We start from the raw sequence: 21,879 nt of genomic DNA on the forward strand, positions 1-21,879 counted from the left end.
TTCCCTCCCTCTGGGGCACCTGGCATTGGCCACTGTCGGTAGACAGGATACTGGGCTGGATGGACCTTTGGTCTGACCCACTGTGGCCATTCTTAATCTTCTGGTCTGGAAAGGAAGTCCCAGCCTGCCGTTTTCTATACTGGACTGCATCATGCACCTTCCCTGACAACCCTGCCCTGATGTCAGTGACATGGCCCTGGCGATCCACCAGCACCTGCAAGACCATGGAGAAATAGTCTTTTCTGTTGTTGCACTCCATCACAGGATGGTTAGGGGCCAACAGTGGGATATGTGTTTCATCTATCGCCCCACTGCAATTAGGGAATCCCATTGGAATCCCGATCAATTGTTTCCTGCACATTCCTGTGTCCTTCACAGCAGGAGATGATTAATGGCCCTGCACACTTACATGACTGCAACCTCCATGGTGGACTTTCCAACCCCAGAGTGATTTGCGATTGATCGATAGCAGTCTGGAGTTGCCAGCTTCCACACAGTGATCTCCACTTGCTCTTCCACAGTGAGGGCAGCTTTCATTCTGCTGTCCTTGCACTGCAGTGCTGGGGTGAGCTATGCACACAGTTCCATGAAGATGGGTTTGTGCATCCAAAAGTTCTGCAGTTACTGCTTGTCATCCCATACATGCATCACAATATGATCCCGCCACACAGTGCTTGTTTCCTTAGCCTAATATCAACAGTCCACCCTGGCAAGCGGCTCTGTGAATGCCAGCAGCAATCTTGAATTATTTGTTTGGCAGACACCAAGACAGGCATCACCGATTCACACTCTGTTTCGCAGCTCACGAAATACTGCAGGACCAGCTGCATTGTGTTCATAAAGCTCATCACCAGGCTGGTCAGCAGCTCGGAATCCATGCTATCAAGAAGAGGTGGTGAGCACACAGTTTACAAGGGTAATTGAAAAATGGCACAAAACAAGTAGGAAGCTCATGGAGTGATGGGATAGAAAGAATTTCATCATGGGATGGTGAGCATGTCCCCATGATGCACCACGATCCATTCTTTGAACTCCCAGAGGCAGAGGGTGACAAAGGATGGTGAGTTACACAGCGGGATAACTATCAATGATGCAATGCTCTCTCTGTCAAAGCAAGAACAAACACCGGGGATGCACTCTGCTGACACAAGGAGCGTTGTGCACAACCAATGTTATTAAAGCAACTTATGTCAAAGATCATAAGTTGACTTAGGTCATGTTTACACTACTGAGTTAAGTATAATGTCCTGTTTCCTCTTGTCACATGCTCAAACCATCAAAGCCTGGATTACCTCAACTTTTCTATAATTGGTACCACCTTTCCCATGATTTGTTCATGCCAAACATAGTTCATCCTTGTATCTCCAAGCATTCATTTTAATTTCAACCATATTAAAGATCTGCTTCATCTCTTTCTCAGTCCCTCACCAGTCACAGTCATACAAAAGTGCAGGCCCCATTGCAAGATAAAATGACTATTATTTATACCACAGTAGCGCCTAGAAGCCACAGCCCCACTCTGTACTAAGAACTGTACAAAGACAGTGTCTACCCCATAGAATTTATATTATTTTTAAAAACCTAAAAATGTCTACTAATACCTTAGATTACTAAGATGAAAGAATAAAAAATATCTAATTTACTCTTCATCATTCATTCCTTGAACACTTTGCATGAAATTCACCCCAGGCACTGGGTCCCACAAGGCCTATGCACCACTTAAATTTCACTTAAACCTTTAAGTGATATATAGAGACTAGTGCAAGTTATGTATTTTACTTCACTTAGTGGAAATAGGCTAGCCATTTTCTGTGCATAGTCAGTTTCAGGCTTTTCTTCTCATGCACTAACACATGCTGCATGCAGAGATTCAGGAATAGGCTTAGTGGAAAAGAGGATATATTGTGAGATACCAGGTTTATTATTTGGATGCTGACAGGTGACTATTTCGATCTTCAGACTCCCTCCTTAACTGCCATCCACTGAAGAGTGGCTAGAACAGCAGCTGGGTGGAGGGAAGATGCTACCAGCTGTTATGTCTGTGGTGAAATTGATCTTAATTCACAGGATCTCTAGCACTACACCAACTCTTGAGTGCTGAAGTCTCTTTTATTAGCATGTTTGAGAATCTTCCCTGAAATGATCTTTTCCAAATTATTTTCAATTTAACTAGGAATGTTAGGTGGTTTCTTGTTTCTGGATTTTTTTTTATTAAATGTGAGGCAACCACCCAGAGTACAGAAGAGGCAAGTGCCGTGAAAGCCTCCGACGCTTAGTTTTGCCACCCCCCCCCCCAATTTAACAGCAGGCCTGCAGAGCTGTTCCAGTCCTGGATTCCCCACGCCATTCTGCCGTTTCATATTAAGTCTGAGCAGAGCTGCACGTTTGAAGCCTGTTGTTCCGGCCCCGGGCCCCCCGCCCCCGGGTCGGTGGATGCCTTTGTAAGTTGGTCCTGTGGAGCAATAAGAGGTGCTGCTGTCGCAAGGCAGCTCCGCGGCATTGTTCAGGCAGAGGTCTCTCCCCTCCCCAGGGTTAATTTTGGCTGAGTTTGCCTGGAGTAGGGAGCGAGGTGGTAACTTCTGGAGCAGCGGTGGGGTCCCCTACAAAGGTTAATGGCGCAAAGGGAGGCTTGGTACTTTATCCTGTACCTGAGGCCGCCCACGAAAGGGGCAGTTCCCTGTGTTCAGGAGCAGCACTCTTAGCCCACGGTAAACTGAGGCACAGAAGGGCGGCGTGGTCAGGTCACACATCAGGGAGGTGGGGGGTGGACCCAGGAGTCCTAGCTCGCACGGGGCAGGGGCAGGACGCGCCCCCTTTCCTGCTATGTCACACCCCTCCCCCCCCCCCCCCGTTACCCTACAACCCCGGCCCGCCCCACGTGGCTGCCCTGCCGCCCTCACAGCCACACTCGCTGGCTCCCGGCGTTCCGGAGAGGCCGGCGGCGGCCGCTCTAGCTGGCTGGAGGCTGTCTCTATGGTCCTTGGCGCGGAGCGGGTCCTCCCGGACGGCAGGGGGCGCTGCGGCGGGCGGGTCTCGGCTGGCGGGGCGGGGCGGGGCGGGGCGGCCGCCGCTGGCTGCCATGGACGCGCTGTGCAGCGCCGACCCCCGGCCCCGCGGCCAGCCGCCCCTGGGCTCCTGCCCGGAGCCGGGCCCGGGGGCCTCCCCGCTGCCCTGGGCCCGCTTCTCCGCCTGGCTCGAGTGTGTCTGCGTGGTCACCTTCGACCTGGAGCTGGGGCAGGCCATGGAGGTGAGGGGGGGCTCGGGGGGCGGGGCCATGCAGGCGGGGGGTCGTGGGGGGGCTCGGGGGGCGGGGCCATGCAGGCGGGGGGGCCGTGGGGGGGCCTCGGGGGGCGGGGCCATGCAGGCGGGGGGGCCGTGGGGGGGCTCGGGGGGGTTCGGAGGGTGGGGATCATGGAGGTGAGGGGGCCTTGGGGGGCAGGGGCCGTGAGGGGGTGTCTCGGGGGGCCATGGAGGTGAGGGGGGGCGGGGGGCCTCGGGGGGGGTTCGGAGGGTGGAGATCATGGAGGTGAGGGGGGGGGACGGGGGCCGTGGGGGGGCCTCGGGGGGCGGGGCCATGGAGGTGAGGGGGGCTCGGGGGACGGGGGCCGTGGGGGGGCCTCGGGGGGCGGGGCCAAGCAGGCGGGGGGGCCGTGGGGGGGCCTCGGGGGGCGGGGCCATGCGGGCGGGGGGGCCGTGGGGGGGCTCGGGGGGGTTCGGAGGGTGGGGATCATGGAGGTGAGGGGGCCTTGGGGGGCAGGGGCCATGACGGGGTGTCTCGGGGGGCCATGGAGGTGAGGGGGGGCGGGGCCATGGGGGGCCTCGGGGGGGTTCGGAGGGTGGAGATCATGGAGGTGAGGGGGGGGTCTCGGGGGACGAGGGCCGTGGGGGGGCCTCGGGGGGCGGGGCCATGGAGGTGAGGGGGGCTCGGGGGACGGGGGCCGTGGGGGGGCCTCGGGGGGCGGGGCCATGCAGGCGGGGGGGCCGTGGGTAGGCTCGGGGGGGTTCGGAGGGTGGGGATCATGGAGGTGAGGGGGTCTCGGGGGGTGGGGGCCGTGGGGCCATGGAGGTGAGGGGGGCTCAGGGTTTTGGGGTGGGGGGCCATGGGGTGAGGGGGACCCTGGAGAGAACAGGGGGTGGGCTGAGAGGGGGGTCATGGGGGTACAAGGTGAGGGGGGCTCTGGGGCTGAGGGTATGGGGTGAGGGGGACCCTGGAGAGAACGGGGGGGGTGGGCTGAGAGGGGCTCTAGGGCCATGGGGAGCAGGGAGGGTCATGGGGGTACAGGGTGAGGGGGGCTCTAGGGACATGGAGGGGATGGGGTGAGGGGGGTGCTAGGGCCTGTGGGGTACAGGATGAGGGGATGGAGAAGGCCAAGGGGTATGTGGACATACATGGGCAAAGGGGGGCCATGGAGGTGAGTATGGGGGGGGGATCTGAGGGGAGGAAGCCATGGGGTGAGGGGGGTTGGGAAATACCTCACCCTGGATGGCAACAATTGGCAACAAAAATGATTAGGGGACTGGAACACATGACACATGACTTTGCGGATGATACTAAACTGGGAGGAGTGGTAGATACGCTGGAGGGGAGGGATAGGATACAGAAGGACCTAGACCAATTGGAAGATTGGGCCAAAAGGAATCTGATGAGGTTCAATAAGGATAAGTGCAGGGTCCTGCACTTAGGACGGAAGAACCCAATGCACAGCTACAGACTAGGGACCGAATGGCTAGGCAGCAGTTCTGCAGAAAAGGACCTAGGGGTGACAGTGGACGAGAAGCTGGATATGAGTCAGCAGTGTGCCCTTGTTGCCAAGAAGGCCAATGGCATTTTGGGATGTATAAGTAGGGGCATAGCGAGCAGATCGAGGGACGTGATCGTTCCCCTCTATTCGACATTGGTGAGGCCTTATCTGGAGTACTGTGTCCAGTTTTGGGCCCCACACTTCAAGAAGGATGTGGATAAATTGGAGAGAGTCCAGCGAAGGGCAACAAAAATGATTAGGGGACTGGAACACATGAGTTATGAGGAGAGGCTGACGGAGCTGGGATTGTTTAGCCTGCAGAAGAGAAGAATGAGGGGGGATTTGATAGCTGCTTTCAACTACCTGAAAGGGGGTTCCAAAGAGGATGGCTCTAGACTGTTCTCAATGGTAGCAGATGACAGAACGAGGAGTAATGGTCTCAAGTTGCAGTGGGGGAGGTCTAAGTTGGATATTAGGAAAAACTTTTTCACTAGGAGGGTGGTGAAGCACTGGAATGCGTTACCTGGAATCTGGGAGGAAGTGACCATGAGTTGGTTGAGTTCAGGATCCTTACGCAGGGAAGAAAGGTAAGCAGCAGGATACGGACCCTGGACTTCAGGAAAGCAGACTTCGACTCCCTCAGGGAACGGATGGCCAGGATCCCCTGGGGGACTAACTTGAAGGGGAAAGGAGTCCAGGAGAGCTGGCTGTATTTCAAGGAATCCCTGTTGAGGTTACAGGGACAAACCATCCCAATGAGTCGAAAGAATAGTAAATATGGCAGGCGACCAGCTTGGCTTAATGGTGAAATCCTAGCGGATCTTAAACATAAAAAAGAAGCTTACAAGAAGTGGAAGGTTGGACATATGACCAGGGAAGAGTATAAAAATATTGCTCGGGCATGTAGGAATGTTATCAGGAGGGCCAAATCGCACCTGGAGCTGCAGCTAGCCAGAGATGTCAAGAGTAACAAGAAGGGTTTCTTCAGGTATGTTGGCAACAAGAAGAAAGCCAAGGAATGTGTGGGCCCCTTACTGAATGAGGGAGGCAACCTAGTGACAGAGGATGTGGAAAAAGCTAATGTACTCAATGCTTTTTTTGCCTCTGTTTTCACTAACAAGGTCAGCTCCCAGACTGCTGCGCTGGGCATCACAACATGGGGAAGAGATGGCCAGCCCTCTGTGGAGATAGAGGTGGTTAGGGACTATTTAGAAAAGCTGGACGTGCACAAGTCCGTGGGGCCGGACGAGTTGCATCCAAGAGTGCTGAAGGAATTGGCGGCTGTGATTGCAGAGCCATTGGCCATTATCTTTGAAAACTCGTGGTGAACGGGGGAAGTCCCGGATGACTGGAAAAAGGCTAATGTAGTGCCAATCTTTAAAAAAGGGAAGAAGGAGGATCCTGGGAACTACAGGCCAGTCAGCCTCACTTCAGTCCCTGGAAAAATCATGGAGCAGGTCCTCAAAGAATCAATCCTGAAGCACTTGCATGAGAGGAAAGTGATCAGGAACAGCCAGCATGGATTCACCAAGGGAAGGTCATGCCTGACTAATCTAATCACCTTTTATGATGAGATTACTGGTTCTGTGGATGAAGGGAAAGCAGTGGATGTATTGTTTCTTGACTTTAGCAAAGCTTTTGACACGGTCTCCCACAGTATTCTTGTCAGCAAGTTAAGGAAGTGTGGGCTGGATGAATGCACTACAAGGTGGGTAGAAAGCTGGCTAGATTGTCGGGCTCAACGGGTAGTGATCAATGGCTCCATGTCTAGTTGGCAGCCGGTATCAAGTGGAGTGCCCCAAGGGTCGGTCCTGGGGCCAGTTTTGTTCAATATCTTCATAAATGATCTGGAGGATGGTGTGGATTGCACTCTCAGCAAATTTGCGGATGATACTAAACTGGGAGGAGTGGTAGATACGCTGGAGGGGAGGGATAGGATACAGAAAGACCTAGACAAATTGGAGGATTGGGCCAAAAGAAATCTGATGAGGTTCAATAAGGATAAGTGCAGGGTCCTGCACTTAGGACGGAAGAACCCAATGCACAGCTACAGACTAGGGACCGAATGGCTAGGCAGCAGTTCTGCGGAAAAGGACCTAGGGGTGACAGTGGGCGAGAAGCTGGATATGAGTCAGCAGTGTGCCCTTGTTGCCAAGAAGGCCAATGGCATTTTGGGATGTATAAGTAGGGGCATAGCGAGCAGATCGAGGGACGTGATCGTTCCCCTCTGTTCGACATTGGTGAGGCCTCATCTGGAGTACTGTGTCCAGTTTTGGGCCCCACGCTTCAAGAAGGATGTGGATAAATTGGAGAGAGTCCAGCGAAGGGCAACAAAAATGATTAGGGGACTGGAACACATGAGTTATGAGGAGAGGCTGAGGGAGCTGGGATTGTTTAGCCTGCAGAAGAGAAGAATGAGGGGGGATTTGATAGCTGCTTTCAACTACCTGAAAGGGGGTTCCAAAGAGGATGGCTCTAGACTGTTCTCAATGGTAGCAGAGGACAGAACGAGGAGTAATGGTCTCAAGTTGCAGTGGGGGAGGTTTAGATTGGATATTAGGAAAAACTTTTTCACTAAGAGGGTGGTGAAACACTGGAATGCGTTACCTAGGGAGGTGGTAGAATCTCCTTCCTTAGAGGTTTTTAAGGTCAGGCTTGACAAAGCCCTGGCTGGGATGATTTAACTGGGAATTGGTCCTGCTTTGAGCAGGGGGTTGGACTAGATGACCTTCTGGGGTCCCTTCCAACCCTGATATTCTATGATTCTATGATACCTAGGGAGATGGTGGAATCTCCTTCCTTAGAAGTTTTTAAGGTCAGGCTTGACAAAGCCCTGGCTGGGATGATTTAGTTGGGGATCGGTCCTGCTTTGAGCAGGGGCTTTGACTAGATGACCTCCTGAGGTCCCTTCCAACCCTGATATTCTATGATTCTTGTAACAACCTCTTATGTACTTGAAAACTGTTATCATGTCCCTTCTCAGTCTTCTCTTCTCCAGACTAAACAAACCCAAATTTTCAATCTTCCCTCATAGGTCTTGTTTTCTAGACCTTTAATCATTTTTGTTACTCTTCTCTGGACTTTCTCCAATTTGTCCACATCTTTCCTGAAATGTGGCACCCAGAAATGGACACACAGCTCCAGTTGAGGCCTAATCAGCGGAGAGTAGAACAGAAGAGTTACTACTTGTGTCTTGCTTACAATACTCCTGCTAATATATCCCAGAATTATATTTGCTTTTTTTGCAACAGCATTACACAGTTGACTCATATTTAGCTTGTGATCCCTTCTGACCCCCAGATCCCTTTCTACAGTATTCTTTCCTAGGCAGTCATTTCTCATTTTGTATGTGTGCAACTGATTGTTCTTTCCTAAGGGGAGTACTTTGCATTTGTCCTGATTTAATTTCATCCTATTTACTTTAGACCATTTCTCCAGTTTGTCCAGATCATTTTGAATTTTAATCCTATCTTCCAAAGCACTTGCAACCCCTCCCAGCCTGGTATGGTCCGCAAACTTTATAAGTGTACTCTCTATGCCATTATCTAAATCATTGATGAAGATGTTGAACAAAACCGGACCCAGAAACGATCCCTGCGGGACCCCACTCATTATGACCTTCCAGCATGACTGTGAACCACTGATAACTATTCTCTAGGAATGATTTTCCAACCAGTTATGCACCCACCTTATAGTAGCTCCATCTAGGTTGTACTTCCCTAGTTTGTTTATGAGAAGGTCATGTGAGACTCTCAAAATCCTTACTAAAGTCAAGATATACCGCTTCTACCCTATCCACAAGGCTTGTTATCCTGTCAAAGAAAGCTATCAGGTTGGTTTGACACGATTTGTTCTTGACAAATCCATGCTGACTATTATTTATCACCTTATTATTTTCTAGGTGTTTGCAAATTGATTGCTTAATTATTTTCTCCATTATCTTTCCAGGTACAGAAGTTAAGCGGTCTGGTCTGTAATTCCCTGGGTTGTCCTTATTTCCCTCTTTATAGATGGGCACTATATTTGCCCTTTTCCAGTCTTCTGGAATGTCTCCCATTTTCCATGACTTTTCAAAGATAATTGCTAATGGCTTAGATATCTCCTCAGTCAGCTCCTTGAGTATTCTAGGATGCATTTCATCAGGTCCTGGTGATCTGAAGACATCTAACTTGTCTAAGTAATTTTTGACTTGTTCTTTCCCTATTTTAGACTCTGATCCTACCTCATTTTCACTGGCATTCAGTTCTTGTCCTTTAACAACAATATGCATGAAGGCTAGCCTAGTTTGTATAGTGGATCCATCAAATGGAATGGGAACTCTTAATACACCTTTACAAGCTGTCAGTGTAGCCTAGGGATTGCACCTTTCCAAATGTTGCATGATTTGTATGCTGATATTCAATCAGTCTTGAACATAAAGCGTTCCATTGGCTTAAGTCAGGGCCTTGGTGGTGTTCAAACATATAATAGTTATGAACTAAAATAGGTGCTACGAAAGGAGGCATCAGCTGATGCAGGAATCAGATATAATTAAACTGGTTATGAGTCATGCACCAGCATGTTTCCTCAAATAGTCACTTCATAGGCTATCTCAGTTGAGGGCAACCGCACCTGTATTTCCCCTCGGTGGTCCAGCAAGGGCACCCACTCTCAGACTTCCAGTTCCGCAGCTGTTGCCTCTCTTAGGTGGAGAACTGTATCTCCCTCCCTTCTGACCAGGGTATGTCCAGGAGGAACAGTTCCAGGCCTTCGCTGTATTTCCAGCACAGATAGTCTGCCTAAACAAACCTGCTTGCTTTCTCTTTAGAGACTGATAACAATGATTGTCAACAGTTGTAAGTTACTGCACAGTTCTTTCTAAGCAAGCCAAACAGAAGGTAAAAAGCATTACAGAGAAGATGCATTAAAACAATAAAAGAACTTACACACATGCTAATAAGCTTATTGGGAACTTCTTAATTCCTAACATGGATTCTGGCAGATGAGTCCTTCAATCCTCCACCCTAGAGGAGACCCTATGGTTACCAGTTCATCACAACTACGGCTCAGAACAAGCACCCAGTCTTATGAGGCCTCAGTAGGTGAAGTCCATCCAATCCTTCCCTAGGGATTGGGGCCGTCCGTGGACCAGAGGCCCTGTCTGTTTGCCGTATGAGGAGGAGGGCCCTGAGGCACTTTAAACCCAGGCTTTTCATCCAAAAGTCTCTCCTTTGTCTCTTGGTCTCTGGAGAATTCAGTTTGAACTAGTATATATACATCTCCCTGGGGGGTGGGTTCCAAGCCTGATAAAGAGTGAAGTTCATGAGCATCCCCCCTTCCTACTAGAGAAGACATGTACAATGTCACAACACATACACCATTGCATTGTTAATACAATGTACCCCAAAGATATTAACCCTAGCAAATTGATACGTACAATGTCACAACACATACACCATTGCATTGTTAATACAATGTACCCCAAAGATATTAACCCTAGCAAATTGATATGTACAATGTCACAACACATACACCATTGCATTGTTAATACAATGTACCCCAAAGACATTAACCCTAGCAAATTTATCTTAATTCCATAAGGCTTGTTCAGGATGTTACAGGATATTGTCAGTCTGTCACCCTGACAACGAAAATAGCAGGAAAAATTTCAAAATATTTTCCTATCTTTTTTTTGTTTTTCTCCCTCCAGTTAACAGTTTGGAGTCTGTAGGTGCTGTTGGGAACAGATCTTACTAGCACATTGCTATTGAACTCTGCAACGGCCCTGACTGCTCGGCTGCTGCTGTCATAGAAACAGACAGTGGAGTGCTGAAAATGGGGTCTGGTAGTTCTAAAATAACCCATTTCACAAAAGCACAACCCCTCCCTCCCTAAACCCCTCCAAACACAGGCGCTTTGTGCAGCAGGGGTATTTTAAACTACCAGACTCCATATTCAGGGATACAGTTTGTGTTGCTATGACAGCAGCAGAGCACTGGGGGCCCTTGTAGATTTTAATGGGGGAGCCGTAGTGGAATGGCCTGTTCTCAACAGTACAAGCAGGCTGCACGCTGTTAACTTAGCTTTGGTGGGAGAGCTCCTACTTCACAAAAAATACAGAGTGACTTCAGCCAGTTGGGGCTCCTGTTTAGATTTCAAGGGATCTTTACAATGAAAAGTGCCTTTTTATATGCAGTACATTTTAGCAATTGAAAAGTGCTGCATCCTAAATATTCTGGATTTTTTTTTCCATCGACAAGGTATTTAATTAGTATTAACTTATTCCCAATCTCCTCCTGGGTGGGCAAGTATTCTTAGCTCATTTTACTAGGGAAGAAGAGGTATAGATGTTAAGGATCAGACTTCCAAAAGTGACCTTTGATTTCTGAGTGCCTCAGTGTTCGGGTAGTCCACCTGAGACATTTGGGCCAATTTTGCAAACTGCTGATCGCCTGCAGCTCCAATTGAAGTAAATGCTTAACATCTCTGAAAATCAGGCCCAAAGTATTTCATATAAGGGGGCCAAGCTCAGTGTCCACATTTGAGAATTTTGGTTTGAGTGGCTTGCCGGTGGCGAGAAAAGAAGTGATGTCAGAATTAGAATTCTGTTTCTGTGTTCCAGTCCAGCACTCAGAACACAAGTAGTAAGTCTTCCAGAAAGAGTGGTTGTACTGGATTCATGAATTGCTCGTTTGGCTAATCATTTGAGAATGAATAGACTTCAGGCTTGCAGGACTCCACTCTTGTGGCACCCTTTGCTCTGTGTGATAAAGTGGGAGTTACAGAAAGAAAAACTGGACTGAAGATCAAATTGGTCATAGCCATATGAGTTTGAAGTCAGCTGCTCATTGCAAAAATACATCAAGCATTTTATGAAAATAATTATGCTCCTCCTGTGCAGTTCTAATGCATCACATCTTGGGGTCTAAAAGCATACATTTTTTGGCCTTGTTTTTAATCACACATCTGCCACTTCACCGCTGTACTGTACTTGTCATAACTTCACTCCAGGTGTTTTATAGCTTATTCCTTTTTTGTGTGGTGAGGCTGTACTGTAAGCGTAGTCTCTAATAGTTAACTTGACTCATTTTCAGAAGTTGATTAGGCCAGCCTGCCAAAGAAGCTATGAGAAATTACTAAAGCTAGGACAGGCTTGATCCTGTGAACCTTCAAAGCTCTGGCTTGGAGCCCAGAGTAGCTATTAATAGACAGGTAGGAGAAGCCAAGTTTTGAAAACAGCTTCTGATTTGCATACCAGGTGGTTCTCATACTGTCCTGAAACAGAACTACCTCCTGAGACACTCAGAATTAGACTGTGCCTAGAAAATCCCTGTCTTGCAGGTCATCCAGTGCTAGTTGCTTTCTAAGTGCCAGTAACCTGCCTCCCTAAAATTCCCCCCTGCAATTTCACTTGGCTACATTATTCTTCATTTTCTGTCCAGAAGGGCTGTTTGGGGCAGCTGCTGTATGGTTTATTAATGAAGTGTCGTAAATACTTTAGGATCCATCTGGGGTAAAAGGTGGGATATAAAGCTTAATATCATTATTGCTGTGTCAGAATTCCTCATTTCTCTTTGTATTTGTGATTGAGATTATTGTTCTGGAAAGAACCTGGCTGGTGTATGTCAGTTGCACACAGATTTCTGTACTTGCCACTGAGCTGAGAAATGCTGAATGAGTTTACTTCTCCTTAGTAGGTTACACTGTCTAGAGGCGCATAGAGCAGCACTTAAATATTTCAAGTACAAAATGGAATTTGATTTAAATTTAGATACATAGAATCAGTCTAGGTTCTTTTGCATTTGAAGCATTAGGTGACAAATCCCATTGACCTTATAGCATAATTCTTTAGGCATTTGAGGTTGGAGTCAAACATACAACATGCCTCAACAATCTATTAGAATTCTTTGAGGGTGTCAACAAGCTTGTGGACAAGGGTGATCCAGTCGATATAGTGGACTTGGATTTTCAGAAAGCCTTTGATAAGGTCTCTCACTAAAGGCTCTTAAGCAAAGTAAGCAGTCATGAGATAAGAGGGGAGGTTCTTTTCTGAATCAGTAACTGGTAAAAGACAGGGTAAGAATAAAGGGTTAGCTCTTACAACAGGGAGAGGTAAATAATGATGTCCTCCAGAGGTCTGTACTGGGACCTGTGTTGTTCAACACATTCTTAAATGATCTGGGAAAGGGGTGAACAGTGAGGTGGCAAAATTTGCAGGTGATACAGAAGTACTCAAGATACTTAAATCCAAAGCTGACGGCAAAGAGTTACAAAGGAATCTCACAAAACTGGGTGACCGGGCAACAAAATAATAGATGAAATTCAATGTTGATAAGTGCAAATGAATGCATATTGGAAAAAATAATCCCATCTGAACATACAAAATGATGGGATCTACATTAGCTGTTACCACTCAAGAAAGAGATCTTGGTGTCATTGTGCATAGTTCTCTGAAACCATCTGCTCGATGTGCAGCAGCAATCAAAAAAGCTGCTAATGTTCGCAACCATTGGGAAAGGGATAGATGATAAACCAGAATATATCACAATGTCACTACATAAATCCATGGTGCGCCCACACCTTGAATACTGCATGCGTTTCTGGTTGCCCCATCTCAAAACAGATGTATTAGAATTGGAAAATGTACAGAGAAGGGCAACAAAAATGATTAAGGGCATGGAATGGCTTCTGTATGAGAAGAGATGAAGAAGATTGGGACTGTACAGTTTAGAAAAAAGACAGCTAAGGGGGGGCGTGTATGATAGAGATCTATAAATAATGAATGGTGTGGAAAAAGTGAATCGGGAAGTGTTATTTACCCCTTTACGCAACACAAGAAACATGTCACCTGATCAAATTAATAGGCAGCAGGTTTAAATCAAACAAAAATAAATACTGCTACACAGAACGCACAGTCAACCTGTGGAACTTGTTGCTATGGGATGTTGTGAAGGCTAAAAGTATAACTGCATTCAGAAAAGAATTAGGTAAGTTCATGGAGGACAGGTCCATAAATGGCTGGTAGCCAAGATGGTCAGGGATGGAATCCCATGCTCCAGGTGTCCCTAAACCTCCAACTGACAGAAGCTGGGACTGGCTGGCAGGGCTTGGATTACTCAAAATTGTCATGTTCTGTTCATTCCTCTGAAATGAAGGCACTGGCCATGGTCAGAAGACAGGATAACTGGGCTAAGTGGACCACTGGTCAGAACCAGTGCGGTCATTCTTATAAGTTTGCAGTTCCATTGCAGTGGTCACAAGATATGGTCCCCTCTGCAGCCTTCTGAACAATTGGACCAGTTTAAAGAAACATAGGTGGCTTCTTAGCCAGGTTCAAAAGCAGAAAAAAACCCTATAGATATAGGCCCATGCTTAAGTGCTGTCCTTAATGGAGATATTTTCCTGAATTGGGGCCATAAAGAGAAAGGGACTTAGAAACAATTTCAGGGTGAATGAGGATAGTTCTGTCTGGCTTGCTCTAGAGAGCACAGTCATCAAATCAGCAATCTCTGCTATCAGGTTTAATCTTCAGGCTACTTAGTAGTTAGTTTTTAAAGTTCACAAGAACTGCTAGTTTTTAAACCAGGGATGTCAGAATTAAAATGTGAACGATTCGTTGTTTTTTACAGATCGGTTTATCTCATAAATGTGGCTTCTGGCAAAGGCTGCCTTTTGATAACTCACTGGACTATCAGGTTCTAAATGGGTATGTTTACCTGTTAATAGTGTGAGCTGGAGTCTGTGGATTATATAATCTGATTTTTTCTTCCAGCCGGGAAGCAATGTACATTAAAACCATTGGCCTGGTGGGGGTGAGTTTGGGGGAACGTAGCAGTGGCCGGAGTCTACAGCTTGTCATCTCTTGTTTGCTTTGTAGTTGGTGTATCCGTATGACTTCAGACTGACTGAAAAAGAGGTAGGATCATTTCTTCTGTCTTCAAGATCAGTAGATATGGTAGAGGGTGTCTTACAATGTGTTCTTCTTTGTTACAGAAAACCAACATCTGCTACTTGTCCTTCCCAGACTCCTATTCAGGTAGGTGGCATCTGTGGGCTCTGAATGGAGCATGGGGATGGTTCCTGTTGTTGTGAAGGAGACATTAAGGTTCATATTAGAGTGAGTCAGCATCTGTAATGTAGCAGAGAGAACAATGGGCTGTATCTTCCAGAATGAAGACCTCAGAGAGCACTCCGGCATCAGGGCTGCCTGGAGCGGTTTCCAGTTGAATTTTGATCCGTATCTAAATAGATGCAGAACCTGTGATCTAGCGGCTGACTGGAGAATTTCACTATGTGCAAGCTTTACTTATGCTTTTCAGGTGCCAGAAAAAGCATTAAAAATAGTAATGAGGGCTAAATTTCCCCGGACTTGCAGCTGTCCATGCAGAAGAGGGCTCAGCACAGAGAGAAATGTACATAGCTTTTTCTGTGGAAGGGGTTCTCTCAGAACAAAACAAATTCAAAATCTCTGTTCACAAATCAGAGAGATAGCTATGAGATGGAAAGCTGTATTAGGCCACTTCCAGTAAATCCTTCCATGATTGTTTCCTACATCTGCTCTCCAGGGCTTTGGCCAGTTGAGTTTTAATTGTCTTTAGAGATAGTGCTTCCACCACTTCTTTTCTGAGCCCTTTCTACATCTGCTGTCCAGCCTAAATTTTTCTGTTCTTCGTGTTAGCCCTTTATTTCTAGCTGTGCTCCTTCATAGCACACACGATAATCCTGTTCCTTCCTTGGGGCATAAACATCTACCGAAATGTAAAGGGTGTGTCACATCTCACCCCTATGTAGTGCGTTAGTCATTGATTAGCCTAAATGATTGTTTAGCCAAGTTTTACATATGTAACTCTTTCATCATAAATCAGTCCTCCCAGAGTCTTGAATATCAGTCCCAGTTTGGCTCTCCTTTCACATGCATGATGATGATTTGGAGCCTAAAATTATGTGAACTCGCTTTGCACATATTCTGTCAGTGTGTGTTTCTGCCCGTCCCGTCCAGTCTGGGGTATCTCTGGAGAGAGTTTCATGCTCTTGTATCACGTGCAAAGTGTTCTCAGTGTGGGGGTTCCCAGCTGTGGAACTCACTCAGCTTGGCCATTTGACAGAACAGATACATCCTGGCTCTCGGGCTATGATGCACTTGCTGTGTTTTCAGCCAAGCCTTTATACAGTTTTGGATTAAAACTATATATGTGTAGGTTTCCAATCTGGTGGATGATAGGGGGGAGGGCTGCAGCTGCTCAGTGTGGGCAGTACTGGTTGATGTCTTTAATGTTCCCAGCAAATGAGTGCATAATAAATACATCAGTACAAATTCCTGTGATGTGCTACATCTCGTTCCTAATTGATCCTACTGTTTTGCTGTTACTCTCACTTCTAATTTGAGTTTGATATATTTTAACATGGTTTTTACTTCCTTTGATTATCAAAAATATTTAAGTCCCTAGTCCTTTCTTTACTGAAACTTCTTCTTGAGTATGTGTGATCTTGTCTCTGTCTCAGGTAGCCTAGGAGATACTCAATTTAGCTTCCGTGTCCGTCAGTCTGGGGGGCAGAGAAACTCTCATTTTGGGGATGATGGCGAATATAACAGAGAAGCCCCCCTAACACTACAGGTCAGTTATTGCTCAGAATGCAGCTTGCACCTGCGAAATGAACAGTAGCATTAATGTGTGTAAAAACAAAATGTGAACATGGATGTCTTTTTACTGTAAATAATTGTCCTGTTTGTCTGAATTTTGCCTGAGGCCATGGGAATAATCACAAAGGGGTAAATGTTCAGCATAGGGACTCCCATTCATCTTAATGTGAGTAGAGGGACGTACTGCCAAGGATTTAACCTCTCTGTGGGAATAAAGATCAAGATGTGATGTGTTGGAATGAATCAGGCTGAAGGAGTGTTATTGCTCCGCTCAAACAGAGGACGAAAGTTAGAGCCCTGGTGACCTAGAATAACTTTCTACCCCTGGAGTTCTGGTCTGTGATTCTCTCTTGTACTGGTTAGTCCATTTCACACAGAGAAGGTAAGTGTGGTCAGGTACTGATTCTCCTACTAGAGCAGGAGTTTGTCCTTATTTTCTCTTCCTTCTCCTCCTGTTTGGTGTCAGGGTCCCTCAGGTGCCCGTGTAAAGTTTCTTAACAGCAGCCATCATATTTCCTGGGGAGTGACTCATGGTGACTGCTGCGCAGAGAAGGAATTCTGAGAATGTTCTGGCCTCTCTCATCACCTCCTGCTCTCACAACACATACAGTCGCGTTGCTCTCCAGTCAGCAAGGGAACGGGGCCCGCTCAGAGATCGCACCAAGTGGTGCTAAAGAACTGCCAGGGGAGCAAGACTGCTAAAAAACTAGATGCTGCTCCTGGGAAAGTAATGCCTGATGTGTTAGAAATGCCTAGATCAATAGAACCTTGACACGCCAAGGAATAGTAGGCCTGGTCCACTGTGCTGGTAATTGGACTCCATCTCTGTCCCCGTGCCAGTTGTGGGAATTTAAGGATGTTGTAAATGTCAGATAGCTGTAATGGATTTTTATCAAATCCTGTGGGGTTTTTTTTTGTTTTGTTTTTTCCTTACAAGCTCTGTCCTTCAGGTCCTTCGTCAAAGCTACTGTCCTGGCTAAAGCCAGAATGATGTTCACTCAAGAGTTTGTCTGGAGAGAGTGCTATTGAGCGGTGGAGGGCAGGCATTTCTTCCTCTCAGGAGGAGATGTGTTGCCCCCACAGCACTCCAAGCCCTTCTCTATCCAGAGAGTGAAGCTGAAAAATCAGATAAGAGCTTGGTACATAGCAACAGGGAGTTACCAGGATTAGATCACTGGGCAAGCCCAACTGGTTTATTTCAATGGGAACAGCAAGTAACCCTTTTAATAAGGGCCACAGATGAAATTACAGTAGTGGGTGTAGTACAAGGGGCTGGGTGACACCCTGGAGTTCAACTCCTTACGTTGCAGTTGTGTATTCAGTGGGCCCAGTCTCATCCCTACATGCCCATTTAATAAAATCTGCCATGCAGTTTGTTATTGACAGTTGCCTCAAAGCGAAGACCAGGCCTGGAGTAGTGGAGGGTGCTGTAGTTCAGGGCTGAAGTGTACTTCCAGATCTCTGAGACGAGCAGTGGTGGGCAATCTGTAGCCCATCAGGGTAATCTGATTGTGGGCCACAGGACGTTTTGTTGACGTTGACCATCCGCAAGCATGGCCCCCTGCAGCTCCCAGTGGCCGCAGTTCGCTGTTCCGGACCAATGGGAGCAGCAGGCCATGGGGACGTGCTGGCCACAGCTCCCATTAGTCGGGAACGGCGAACTGCGGCCACTGGGAGCTGCAGGGAGCTGTGCCTGCAGACGGTCAATGTCAGCAAAATGTCTTGCAGCCTGTAATCAGATTATCGTAATGGGCTGCGAGTGGCACACGGGCCACAGGTTGCCCACCACTGGACTAGAGGGAGGCTCAAGACTGGTGACGGAGGTAGCAGGTTCCTTGACAATGGTATTGTTGACCTCTTTCTTGCAGCGGGAGTCAGCTCATTACTTTGGCTATGTGTACTTCAGACAAGTCAAGGACAGCTCAATGAAGAGAGGTTATTTCCAGAAGGTGAGTATTGAAACTAGGTAGCTTGCTACTTTAAAGCAGTATATAGCTGTAAAACGGCATCTATCCATAGTTCTTAACAATCTCACCCTTCCCTTTAAAGACACCAGAAATGTTCAAGGAAACAGGAAGGGCCACAGGGAAAAAAGCTGCCACGGCTGGATTACGTGGAAAGTGTAGTCCAAAACAAACCTGCAAGAGGCTGCCATACTAGATAAATCATGTAACCAGCGATTTACAAACAGTCAGTGTCATAAATTACTGACAAATCCCTGAAGGAACACCTCCCTTCCCATACACTCCAGCTTCAGGAGCTCAGAGATGGTGTATTTTGTTATTTGTATGATGGTGGCACCCACGATGTGTTGGACACTATCCAAACGTAGGGGAATACACAATTGGTGCCTCAAGGAGCATGGAATTTTAGACTAGTTCTTTTTCTCAAGTCTAGTGAAGGAAGATTTTCCAATTCATTGCAGGCATCCATTTCTTTTTATCTTTATCCATTGAATTACCAGTTTTGTTTTGATCTTCCCATCAAAACTAAAATGACCTCCTGTAAAAGAGTTTGAACCAAAGGGGAATGAATATGCTTTGCAATAGGCCAGTCTGATAATTTGACAGAAGAGTGAGGCTGTTTTGCCCCTGCCATCCGATGAAGTGAGCTGTAGCTCACAAAAGCTTATGCTCAAATAAATTGGTTCGTCTCGAAGGTGCCACTAGTTCTCCTTTTCTTTTTGTGTTTTGCCCCTGTAATTGTTTTGTGCACTACTCCTCTTCTATCCTGCTCTGTGCTCGTATCCTGGAGCATCTTCCAAAGAGCACTCTTTACACACTCATCAACTTGTATCCCCAGTAGAATAATGGATCACTCACAGAGAAATACAACACTTAAGATCAGTAGGATAATGGAAAATTGGACAGCACTGGAGAGTTTATGTAGAACGGCTCTTGCGATTGAAGTACAACAGTAGAGGGTAAGGTGAAAGCATTGGATATAATACCCTGTCACACTAAGGGCTACTCTGCCCTTCGTCGGCACAGCTGCACCAATGCACTTGCGCCACTGTAGTGCGTCTGGCGAAGACATGCTATGCTGACGGGAGAGCGCTTTCCTGTCTGCATAATTACTGCACCTCAATGAGAGGCGGAAGCTATGCCAGCAGGAGAGCGTCTCCTGTCAGCAGCATGGGGTGGATATTGCTTTAAGTCGACGTAACTTGCGTTGCCTGGGGGGGGATGGTTTTTCACACCCTTGAGCGACGTAAGTTACATTGACTTAAGTGGTAGTGTAGAGAAGCCCTTAGATGGGAGTAAAACGGAGGGCTAGACCCAATGGCAAAGTACTGAATTGGAGAAAGTGTCCAGTGGTTACTGAAAAGATTTGAGTTGGATCTTTGTGAATAATTTGAAAAGCAGAGTAAGCAGCACGCTGAGGGGATACTGAATTGGAAGGTGGTGTAAAAACTAATGACAGGGAGAGCAGAAAAAGCAAAATGACATTAACTTGGAAAAGCGATCTGTCATTTCCCTGATTCCTGCTCTGCTGGTTTGCTCCTCTGTGCCTGGTCTCTAGTTCTACTTGGTACCCTACTCCCTCAGGTAGCTCCTGGTGTGCTTGCACTGGCAGCTTCGGACCTACTGGCAATTAATGGCTCTTTACACTGGTGATCTTTTTTCTGCTGGGCTGCAGACTCGTCTCTTATGGTTGCAGTGGTCCCTAGTGGAGTGTGCTAGACTGGCTCCTTCCACCTTACAGCTGCTTCTACAGACATCCGGGCTCTTCCGTGAATGTGGACGGCTGGAGAATCCAGCACAAAATAACTATCAAATGTTCCACAGACTGTGAGCACTGGAAACAACATTTTGGGCAAAATAGGTTCAGGTCCTGGGCTCCTGGCAAGAGTCCATTGTGGACCTCCGGCGGGCAGTGTCTGGGCACCTCTTGTAGATGGCATGCTAGAAGTGCTGATGATGTGTATCTATTTCAGTCTCTAGTGCTGGTGTCACGCTTGCCTTATGTGAACCTCTTCCAGTCTCTGCTGCAGCTGATTGCTCCTGAGTACTTTGACAAGCTGGAGCCATGCCTGGAGGCAGGTAAGCAGAATGGGTGGACAGGAGGGTTTTGTAACGGGCATAAAAATCTAATATTAGCAAATGTGGAGGCAGGCGAGAGATGTATGCCATGGAAAATGGGAAAAACCATGGATAAGCAAAGTGTTGCAGAGCTGCACGTTCCTAGTAGGGAGAAACATAAATTAGTTCCATGACACACGCACAGCTGTTGAGACCATTATTAAGGTTGGAAAGTCAAATGCTCAAAAGTTAGGACGTGCAAGATTTAAGGTGGTCTGTGCAACCTTAATTTGGATCCCTTGTGTGCACAAATTATGATAGTCTTTAATCACATGATCATATACTATTTTTTCCACATTCTCCCTGAGGCACAGAGAGAGTAAGGTCAAAAGTATCCACTTAATTTCGGCATCTAGTTTGAGAAACCTAGGACCTAATTTAATCAGAGTACTTAGTGTTATATATCACTTTGTGTATTCAAAGCACAGCTCCCCTTGACTTCAGTTGCTATTGTGAGAGCACAGGAATGACAGTCTCCCAGCTCTCAGTTATTGTCCCTGGACTTAGCTAGCCCCTAGGAGCCCAGAGCTGCTATGCATAAGAACGTAAGAGCGGCCATACTGGGTCAGACCAAAGGTCCATCTAGCCCAGTATCCTGTCTTCCGACAGGGGCCAATGCCAGGTGCCCCAGAGGGAATGAACCGAAAAGGTAATCATTAAATAATCCATCCCCTGTCCCCATTCCCAGCTTCTGGCAAACAGAGGCTAGGGACACCATCCCTGCCCATCCTGGCTAATAGCCATTGACCTATATACCAATAACCTGTCCTCCATGACTTTATCTAGTTCTTCTTTGAACCCTGTTATATAGTCTTGGCCTTCACAATATCCTCTGGCAAGGAGTTCCACAGGTTGACTGTGCGTTATGTGAAAAAAACAAACACATTTCCTTTTGTTTGTTTTAAACCTGCTGCCTATTGATTCCATTTGGTGGCCCCTAGTTCTTGTGTTATGAGAAGGAGTAAATAACATTTCCTTATTTACTCTCTCCACACCAGTCATGATTTCATAGATCTCTATCTATTTCCCCCTCAGTCATCTCTTTTTCAAGCTGAGAAGTCCCAGTCCTATTAATCTCTCCTCATACAGCAGCTGTTCAATACCCCTAATACTTTGTTGCCCTTTTCTGAACCTTTTACAAGTCCAATATATCTTTTTTGCGCTGGGGTGACACATCTGCATGTAGTAGTCAGATGTGGGCATACCATGGATTTATATAGAAGCAACATGATATTTTCTGTCTTATTATCTATCTCTTTCTTAATGATTCCCAACATTCTGTTCGCTTTTTTGACTGCCGCTGCACATTGAGTGGATGTTTTCAGAGAACCATCCACAATGACCCCAAGATCGGTTTCTTGAGTGGTAAGAGCTAATTTAGACCCCATTATTTTATATGTATAGTTGGGATTATGTTTTCCAATGTGCATTACTT

At 47.0% G+C, this 21,879-nt stretch overlaps 1 protein-coding gene across 1 annotated transcript in view; it reads left to right on the plus strand.

Moving 5' to 3' along the window:
* The first annotated feature begins 3,040 nt into the window (after positions 1 to 3,040).
* DENND6B (DENN domain containing 6B) overlaps positions 3,041 to 21,879 on the plus strand; it is a 40,246-nt gene continuing 21,407 nt past the window's right edge. Inside the window, exons 1-6 of the mRNA XM_073329013.2 lie at positions 3,041 to 3,247; positions 14,599 to 14,637; positions 14,715 to 14,757; positions 16,224 to 16,336; positions 18,231 to 18,311; positions 20,300 to 20,405. Coding sequence (XP_073185114.1) covers positions 3,080 to 3,247; positions 14,599 to 14,637; positions 14,715 to 14,757; positions 16,224 to 16,336; positions 18,231 to 18,311; positions 20,300 to 20,405 — 550 coding nt within the window. The 5' untranslated portion in view covers positions 3,041 to 3,079. The remainder of the gene's footprint in view (positions 3,248 to 14,598; positions 14,638 to 14,714; positions 14,758 to 16,223; positions 16,337 to 18,230; positions 18,312 to 20,299; positions 20,406 to 21,879) is intronic.

Source organism: Lepidochelys kempii, chromosome 1 (genome assembly GCF_965140285.1).
Source record: "Lepidochelys kempii isolate rLepKem1 chromosome 1, rLepKem1.hap1, whole genome shotgun sequence".
Taxonomy (NCBI): domain Eukaryota; kingdom Metazoa; phylum Chordata; order Testudines; family Cheloniidae; genus Lepidochelys; species Lepidochelys kempii.